Source organism: Elephas maximus, chromosome 3, assembly GCF_024166365.1.
Source record: "Elephas maximus indicus isolate mEleMax1 chromosome 3, mEleMax1 primary haplotype, whole genome shotgun sequence".
NCBI lineage: Eukaryota > Metazoa > Chordata > Mammalia > Proboscidea > Elephantidae > Elephas > Elephas maximus.
Window position 1 is genome coordinate 23,337,773 of NC_064821.1, and position 9,831 is coordinate 23,347,603.

The 9,831-nt window shown below is 42.3% G+C and overlaps 1 protein-coding gene across 1 annotated transcript; it reads left to right on the forward strand.

Moving 5' to 3' along the window:
- The first annotated feature begins 202 nt into the window (after positions 1 to 202).
- Positions 203 to 1,132, forward strand: LOC126074076 (olfactory receptor 7E24-like). Its single transcript, XM_049881408.1, has one exon. It carries the CDS (start codon positions 203 to 205, stop codon positions 1,130 to 1,132), a length of 930 nt encoding a protein of 309 aa, XP_049737365.1.
- Positions 1,133 to 9,831: the final 8,699 nt, after the last annotated feature.

A 9,831-nucleotide genomic window follows, 5' to 3' on the forward strand; every position in this document is an offset into this window, starting at 1 on the left:
TGAGAAATACAGTGGTTGGGTTTGCTGTAACTGAGTACTATTGCTGAAAAGCACTGGGGTATTAGATACTTAAATGTGAATGAATGAGTTTGTGGGCTTTACTTCTGAGTTTCTTGAATTCAAAATACAGATACAATACCGGGTGGCTGTTTACCTGTTTCCTTTTTAACAATATTCTTTTTCCAAAAGCTGTCATAAGTACATGGAGCCACAGAATCTAACAGATGTCTCAGCATTCCTCCTCTTGGGCCTCTCTGAGGATCCAGAACTGCAGCCCCTCCTCTTTGGGCTGTTCCTGTCCATGTACCTGATCACTGTGACTGGGAACCTGCTCATCATCCTGGCAGTCACCTCTGACTCCCATCTCCACACCCCCATGTACTTCTTCCTCTCCAACCTGTCCTTGGCTGATATTGGTTTCGTTTCTACCACAGTACCAAAGGCGCTAGTGAACATTCAGACAGGGAGCAAATCCATCACCTATGGGGGCTGCCTGATACAAATGACCTTTTTTTACCTCTTTGGATGTCTGGATGATCTGCTTCTCACTGTGATGGCTTATGACTGGTTTGTGGCCATCTGTCACCCTCTGCACTACACAGTCATCATGAACCCCTGCCGCTGTGGCTTGCTAGTTTTGGTGTCTTTTTTCTTCAGCCTTTTGGAATCCCAGCTGCACATTTCAATGGTGTCACAACTTACTTTCTGCACAGATATGAAAATCCCTCATTTCTTCTGTGACCCTCCTCAACTCTTTAGCCTTGCATGTTCTGACACTTCCATCAGTATCATATTAGTGTATTGTATTGGTGTCATCTTTGGTGGTGTTCCAGTCTCAGGGATCCTTTTCTCTTACAGTCAAATCGTTTCCTCCATTCTGAGAGTCTCATCTTCAGGTGGGAAGTATAAAGCCTTTTCCACCTGTGCCTCTCACCTGTCAGTCGTTTGCTTATTTTATGGAACAGGCCTTGGAGTGTACCTCAGTTCAGCTGTCTCATCTTCTCCCAGGAAGTATGCAGTGTCCTCAGTGATGTATACTGTGGTGACCCCCATGCTGAACCCCTTCATCTACAGCCTGAGGAACAGGGACATCAGGAGGGCCCTGTTGAGGCTCCTTAAGAAAACAGCCTAATATCAACACTTGTGCCATCTTCTTTGGCATGTGGGTTGGAAAAGATGGTAAAACCTGACATCTGCAACCATAAATCTTGCCTCTTGGTTATGTATTTTTTGTAGCTATCAGAGGCTTCAGTCTCTAGATTTCATATCTGACCATTGCTTCCTTTGTAATATGCTTATTGGGATAGTGGAAGTGTTCTGGGATATGTCAGTCTGCATGATCAAATCCCATTGCAGCTATGGAGCCATCTGTAGCTTCTCTTCTATGACCCAGGATTTCTGGTATAATGCACGAATCTATTTTTATGTACTTAGAATCTTCATCCTTTCCCATAATTCATATCTATTACCGAGACTACTTTTGTATCTATCAGAACCGTATATGCAGGTTTTGTGTGAGAATGCATGTCAGTGGTCCTAAACCTTGACTTCATACTGGAGTCATCTAGGAAGCTAAAAAATATTGATGCTTTGGTTCCAACTCTATGGATTCTGATTTACTTGTAATGGCGTGTGGCTTCAGCATAAGATTTTTAAAGCACCACAGGCAGTTTTAATGTACAGCCAATATGAAAACTACTGATCTTTTCAGACTTTTCTTCAAATATGACTAGTTTGTTGTGGGTCTTTTACTCCTGAACAGGTGCTGAAGATCTCAAAGTGATCAGAGCTCACAATGGGAAATATCTGAGAGAACGTACCCTAGCACATGGTAAGTGATTTTTCATGATATTTCTGATGATGTTTCTTCTCCTATCTTCTTCCTGTACGTTGTGTTGCTGTTGGCGGCACCTCTATTGTGACCCCACGCACTGTAGAGGAGAATACTACCCAGTCCTGTACCATCTCTGTGGTTCATTACTGATCAGACCTTTGTGATCCACAGGGTTTTCATTGACTGAGTTTTCGAAGTGGATCACCAGGCCTTTCAAATGAGTCCATCTTGATCTGGAATCTCTGCTGAAACCTGGTCAATATTTTTGCATAATGTATGCCTCTAACCACAGGTGGTTGCTGCACATGAGGTACATTGGTTGTGAATCAAAGCTGGTCTTCCACAGGGAAGGGTAGAATTTTGCCAGTGAACCACCACTGATTCTGCCCTGCACACCATGAAGTTGGCTACATGTGCTTGTTGATAAGCTATTGTCTCCCTTCTCCAGGTTCAGCCTTCTATACTTTACTCTGTGATGCTGGGGCCAGAGAAGGGAGGATCCTACTCTTCTGAATTCCCATCTGGCTTTATTGTTAGGTTTTTCCAATAATGATCAGTAAGGTTTACCACACCTTAATAAGCTCGACATTTTCCTGATACCTGTTTTCTTAGACCTTGGTGTGGCAGCTTCTATCCCCAGTTTCTATCTCTGTATTGCCACATTGCTCCTTTTTGTCTTTCCGTCCTTATTTAAGTATTTTACCAGTTTCCTTTATGAAATGCTCTTCATGGTGTTTTCAATTTTCTTTATTGAATCCTGACTGATAAATTGTATTGGAGGAATAAATTTATGTGTGAAGTGTCTAAAACTGGAACAATACACAGCATGCTGAGGTAAAAAAGGAGGCTGTAAATTACATATATTGGTCAGGGTTGTACAGCTGAGGATTAAGGTGGGGGTATCATATTTCCAAACACTGTGGCTCTCTTGGTGCTCTAGGATCATCAGTTCACCAAGGCATTATGAATTAATTTAGTTTTATCTTATTTTTCTTTAGTCTAGGATAGCAGAGTGTCATGTCTTCAGGAAAGCAGAGCCATTGCCTTTCACTTGTAAGAAACTGATGAAGACGTGACTGTGTTACCACGTTTCCTTGTCTTTGGGCTCTTTCTGTGTTCTACTGCATGGGTGTGCGATGTCCTTCAGACATAGTGGTATAATTTCTGAGGCAATTTTGGATGCTCAGAAAACCTGCTTAACCAATAGCTTAGTTTACTCTGTCCTTTACCACTGAGTTAAATCCCCCCCAGACTTTCCTGATGAGAAACTTTGACAATTGAGAATGGAGTGCACTTGCCAGAGGGTGAGGCCACACCAGTTTGTGGGAAGAGATAGTTTTCATTAAAAACCAGGAAAGTAGTGTTGTGATTCTATGGTTAAGGCTAACTGCAATGAGACTGTACTAGTCCCATCTACCCTAGAACTAAGTTGCATATTCATTTCTGTAAACCTAGGAATGGAAAAAAAATAGATATGTTCAGGGTATTTCCTTTTTGATATCTTATGATAATCTTTCCTAAAAGGTAACATTTTCTTCTTCCTCTTCAAACATCAAGACGTAGAATGAGTGATACTATTAGATTAATTCTATAAATGGAGAAAAGCCTGGAAGGAAACATGTCAGAGGTTCCTAATGGCAGTCAGAAAGTGGTATACTTATCATTGATAGGGAAGAGGAACTGCAGATTATGGGAAGGGAGTGGGATTTGATGACATACCTCTAGCCAGATATTGGCTTATAACCTGGACAGTTTTGGCAACTCACCGTACCTCCTTGATCCTCAGAGTCCTCATCATTAAATTGTGATGAATAGTGCTAATCTTCCACGGCCATTTTAACGACGACATGTAATGTTCTCAAGGTTACATTAAATAGTAGTTTCACATCAAATGGTAATCCTTAATACTGCTTTGGAGAAGTTCATTTTAAGTGTGTATTCCAAGAATTCAAAAAGAACTTGATACTACAAACTGTGATTTTAGGCATAATATAAAACATGTTTCTGTTTACCTTCTTCATCTGTGTAGTTGTGATAACAAAAGCACTCATCTGAGAGAGTAGTTAAGAGGAAGCAATAAAAAGTACTGATTAGAACCCTGTTTAGTACCTAGAAATGATCAATAAGTGGAAACTAATCTAGTAAGCATATGATTAGGCCAAAAGAGTAGTTCATTAATGGGATTTGCAGGGAAACTGATTGTCAGCATTCGGTCCCCTAACTCATTATCTTTGTGAACATGAACTTATTATTGAACTCTCAAGTCTATCGATTCTTCCTTTTCTGTATTATTTAGCTTACAGCATTGTAAGGATTAAGCAGATAATGCACGTAGTGCATGGTAAGAATTCCATAAATATAGATATTACTGTTGTTGTCATCTACTCTAACGCAAAAGCCATTCAAATGAATCCTGTGAAGTCCTCATGTTCTTTAACTTTGGATGCCTGATGATCATTACAATTTGTCTTTACATGACAAGACCCTGAGAAGTTCAAAGGCTGGGATTGGATATTATTGGTATATATACTACAAATCTAATGTATTAAGACCATACATTAGTCCTATCTCCAATTTTTATAATATTGAATAAATTATTCATTATGTTGTAAAATAAAGGTGAAGACAATTTGACATCCCTACACCCTGTATTTTTATTCCTGCTTGGGACATTATATCTTCCATAGAGACTTTTAAGAACCCCCCAAGGAAAATGTATGGTTTGTTGTTTTTATTATTAGGGATATTTGATAGGATCTATTATTCATCATTTCATTGTATGTGAAAGAATAAGAGTCATAGAATAAAGGGTAGGGTTTGATAAGCTCTATAAATAACATGGTGATAAAAAAATTGAGCATGGACATTCCTTAACTGGATACCTGAGAAGAGAATGCTGGAATGTAGTATCTTTCCTTTTCCTTTAAGGATACTCATTCAGGGAGAAAAGTGGGAAAAGTACAAAGCAAATCTCTCTTTTTACCACAAGAACACAACTGTCTTTGGTTTTTATACACCTGTCCTCTACACTCAGCTTTGGCAGTGATCCTAGAATCTGATCCCCTCCTTCCATTATGTTTAATATGAAAATTTTGCCACTATCCAAGGGTGCTGAAAGCTCTCAACACTTATCTTCTACCTCCAATTCACCTCAACACATGTGCCATTTGTTCTCCCCAGAATTACCCTCAGCCATTTATCCATATATAGGTAAATAGCATTCTTTTGTCCATATTCAATGTCATTGGGTATATATTCCAGTTTTCTTCATATCAGCTAATGAGAAGCCATTCTCTGAGTCCTTCAGAACAGAGAAGCCTCACCCAGGTGGCCACGCGGATAGAATGTAAAAGGTGTGAAACACCATTATTCCACTTTATCTACTAGGGAAACAAACTAGATAAAATATAAACACATTTTATTAAAGATTTCAAGTGCTGTGAAGACAAAGAAATCTAAGGAAAATTACATTCTGGAGTGAAGTGAGCCTTTTGTAGTTAAGCAGGTATCAGTTGTTGTTGGGGATATGTGCTGATTGAATTTGTGCATGGGAAGGGTGCAACTGGCCTAATGGAAGGACTCTGCTGCTGCTAGAGAAACCAGAGAGCCTTCTGACTTCAAGTTCAGTAGCGCCATTGTGGGGTTTGTAGAAATTCTACCATGTTTCTGTTTTTCTTCAGGGAATGTTCGCTACGTGTATGGTGGTGTTATGGTTTGGGATTATGCTGGAAAGCAGAGGGAACTCTCTTGAGTCTAGTGGTGCTTAGAGACACCATCCTTATAGCGAGTGAAGCCTGTATAGTGTGTAGCTTCTAAGATTCTCCCAACAACCCCCACCTCCTGTATTCACACTTTTGTGGCTAACCACCCTCTTGAGTGTGTGCTGGACTCAGTTAATTGCTTCCATCACATAGAAATAGGAAAACTCTTGGGTTATCACTTCCAACATTGGGGTATAAAAAGAATCTGGCTCTAATTTTGCCAGCCCTCTCTTGCTGTCTGGCTAGCACACTCTGATGAAAGCCAGCTTCCATTTTGCCAGCTGCCTGTTGCAGAGGCCCATGTGTTCAGAAGGTATGGTAGGCCTTTGGCCAATAGCCTGTGAGGTACAAATCCTGCTAATTGATGTCTGAGTGACCTTGGAATCAGATCCACTTCCAGGCAAACCTTGAGATGACTGCAGCCCTGGTCAACCTTTGAATGCAGTCATTTGAAAGGCCTATGGTGGTATTTAGGGGAAGGATCAAGTCACCAAATAAGTATGACAAAAATAAAGAATTTTTTAAAGTACCACCATACATTAACTACACAGAAAAATGAGAACTGTTTCTGTCATTCAAATTACCTAAAAATATCAATTGCCAATGTATAAAACCCCAACCATATGCAAGGGCTATAGAAAGAAGATTGAAAGTTGGAAGTTTTCCTTCATGACAGAAATATTAATTCATATAATGAAAATAGCATCAGATTCTCAGTATAGAAGACATGTTGTTGTTGGTAAGTGCTGTTGAGTCACTTTCAAGTCATATGGACCCCGTATGTCAAAGCAGAACTGCCCCTTAGAATTTTCTAGACTATAATCTTTATGAGAGCACATGACCAGTTCCTTCTCCCGTGGAGTGGCTAGGTGGATTTCACCCACTAACTTTCCATTAGCAACCAAGCACTTTAATCACTGTGTCACCAGGTTTTTGTTTTTGTATTTTAGATGAGGGTTTATAGAACAAATCTGTTTCTCAGTATAAAACTAATAAACATTTTTTTTGTGTGTATTGGTATCCGTTGCCACTCCTACGACATGTCAACCATCATGCCTTCTCTACCTTGGGTTCCCCATTACCAACTTTCCTATCCCCTCCTGCCTTCTTATCCTTTCCCCTGGGCTGGTGTACCCATTTAGTCTCATTTTGTTTTATGGGCCTGTCTAATCTTTGGCTGAAGAGTACACCTCAGGAGTAAATGCAGTACTGAGTTAAAAGGGAGGGGGCAGTCTCTCAGCTATGCTGCATCAGGGCAGGTCCAGCTGAAGGCAATGGTCTGGGATGGTTGTTTGTGGAACATACTGGGGCCCACAAGATGGGCCAGAGGTCAGTGCAGGGTAGGTTCCGGTAGGCCGTGCCTGTGTTGCTCGGTGGGTGCGATGTTCAGCACGTGGTGCAATTAGGCGCGGGGGTGGGGGGGGTTGTGAGTTTGTGATGTGTGGAACTAGGTTGGGTATGGGAAAGAAGAGAGAGAGGAAAGACAGACAGGAGCTAAAAAAAAATTGCTGAAGAAGACTTCCATTGGCGTGGAGAGAGGAGAAACCTGGAAATGAAGAAAAAGAAACAGAAAAAAGAAACAAACAAACAAACCTCCAGGGAGTGGACCGAGAAAGCAGTTCCCCAGCCAAGCAGCACTTCACAGTCTGTCGAGACGAAATAAAGAGGGCACATGGAATCAGGTGTTTGAGAGATAGAAGGGGGAGGAGGTGAGAGGCAGGGAAGAAACCAAAAAAGCCAAAAAAGCAACACAAACAAGAAAGAAATGGCACTAAAAGGGGTGGCTGGTGTGGGTGGGGCGAATACTCACAGCATGGGGTTGGCATCCCTTGGGCCTGGGTTGCTCGGCCCCCTGGTTGCGGTGCAACAACCGCCTGGGAAATGGCAGAGGCTGAGCAGGTGGAGGAAAGTTAAGGGGTGGGGAATCATGTATCGCTGGTTACTGGGTGCTCTGTCTCCCGCTGGGAGCTCCGTGAATCTGCTTTTTCTTACTTCCTGCCCACTGATTTCCAAGAGGAATCCACCATGGTGAATTCGTGCTGCCTTAGCTGAAAGGTACCTCTATTTGTATCTCTTCTTGCTCTCTTTTTTCTGACAGTTTCTTATTCCATTCAGTGTTTGGTTTAGTTCTTTCCTTCTTCATTTGATGCTTATGGTTCCAGGATTGACATTTGTCTCCGTTTTACTTAGTTTTTCAGGTCTTTGCTGTGGAGGGTCCTCGTGGTGCTGCAGCCTATAGTGCCATGTTGGATCCGCCTCCAGGTTTGTTAAATTTCTTTGTGGTTACCTTGAAATTTACCCCATCTTCCCAGGATTAAACCAGTTTTTATTACTTGATAAGCCTTGACTTCCCCTCCATTTGAAAGCTCTATACCTACATCATTTATTCCCTCTTTTATTTTTCTAACGTTGTCCTCCTTTACTGATCGATCTCTCTGGCTCTCCACTGTAAGCTCTTTAGTGATCCCTCAGCTATAGTGTAGCAGGTCAGGTCCATTGGAGGGCGAGGGGCCGGGATGGGTCATTTGCAGCACATACTGAGGTTGAAAGGGCAAGACAGGGCAGCAGCGCAGGGCAGGGACTGGTGCTTGGAGCCTGTGCTGCTTGAGGGTGAGTGCCCAGTGCATGGTGTAATTAGGTAGGAGGGAAGGGGGAGAATGTGACATGTGGACCTAAGTGTGTGCGAGAGAAAAGAGAGGGAAGGGAATGAAACAGTAAAAAAAAAAAAAAAAATGGTGTTGAAGGAGCCTGCTGGTGGAGTGAAGTGGACCCAGGGAAGATGTGTGCTTGTGCTATCTAGCCAGGTGGTGTTGCGCAGCTCATCAAGAAGGGGCAGAGACTGCACATGTGGCTAGCTGTGCAGAAGAAAGGAAATGGAGGAAGAGATATAGTGATAAGAATCTGAAAGAAAACAAACAAAAAAAAAAGGAATAGTGGACACGTGGTCAAGTGATCGTGAGCAAGAAAAGGGAGGAATGTAGAGAGACAAGAAACTGAGGGAAAAAAAAGATGCCCTGAGGGAGCCCACTGGTGTGGTGGCACGGACTGTAAAGCTCTGTGCCTGCAGCTCCCCAGCTGAGTGGTGTGGCACAGCCTATCAATAAGTGGTAGGGACAGCACATGCAGTCGAGTGGTCAGGAGAAAAGAAATGAAGAAGTGTAAAGAGGGACAAGAATTTGTGATAGAAAAAAAAAATGTCCAAGGGCATTCACCAGTGTGGTGGCATGAAATGGTGAAGCAGTGTGCTTGTGGCTCCCTACCTGAGCAGTGTGGTGGCACAGCCTGTCAAAAGGCTGTGGAGATGGCACACATTGTGGTCAGGAAAAGGAAAGGAAGGAAGACAGAGAGAGACAAGAAACTGAGAGGGAAAAGAAAAAAAAAAAGAAAAGAAAATTCTCCAAGGGTGCTCACAGGCATGCCAGAAAGAGCACACTGGTAAAGCCATGTGACTGGGGCTCCCCAGCCAAACAGTGTGGAAAACTTGTCAAAAAGCTTTGGAGACAGCACACTTGGCCAAACCACCAGGATTTTTAAAGAATACTTAATCCTCCCTAAATTACATGATTCGTTCAATGGGTTTGAGGATATTAAATTATGCACTGATATTTTAAATTGAAAAATTGAAAAAAAAGTGTGATTTTTATGTTAAGATCTGTACAGCTTTGAAGTTAGCGGTAAGAAATATAGGTGAGCTTCCTCTTTATAATGGGAGGAGCCAGATACCACCGACATTCACTTTCGCTGTTCTTGTTACATTAATATTTACAAGTCTTCAGAGACTGGAATAACATGAACCAATTTGGCTAACTGTGTACTCTGGGCATTGAGCGGAAACCCTGGTGGCATAGTGGTTAAGTGCTATGGCTGCTAACCAAAGGGTCGGCAGTTTGAATCCGCCAGGCGCTCCTTGGAAACTCTATAGGGTTGCTATGAGTCGGAATCTACTCGACAGCAGTGGGTTTGGTTTTTTTTTTGGTTTGGGCATTGAGTTTCAAGACCGTATAGCTGTAAATAACATGCCTGTGCTCTCTGTCCAGTGAGCTCCATACCCATGTCTCTCCTCTAGAGTGGTAGTGTGCTTAAGGACATTGAAGCCAGGTTCTCTCTTCTTGTCAGTCCTGAGGAAGGAGCCTCAGACATCAAGCCCATCAGGGAGGAAAGGGGTTCTGGACCCACATTCCTTAGTCATGCCCTAGCAGAGATCCAGTGCAGTCCAGTAAGTGCTGTGGGAGTAAG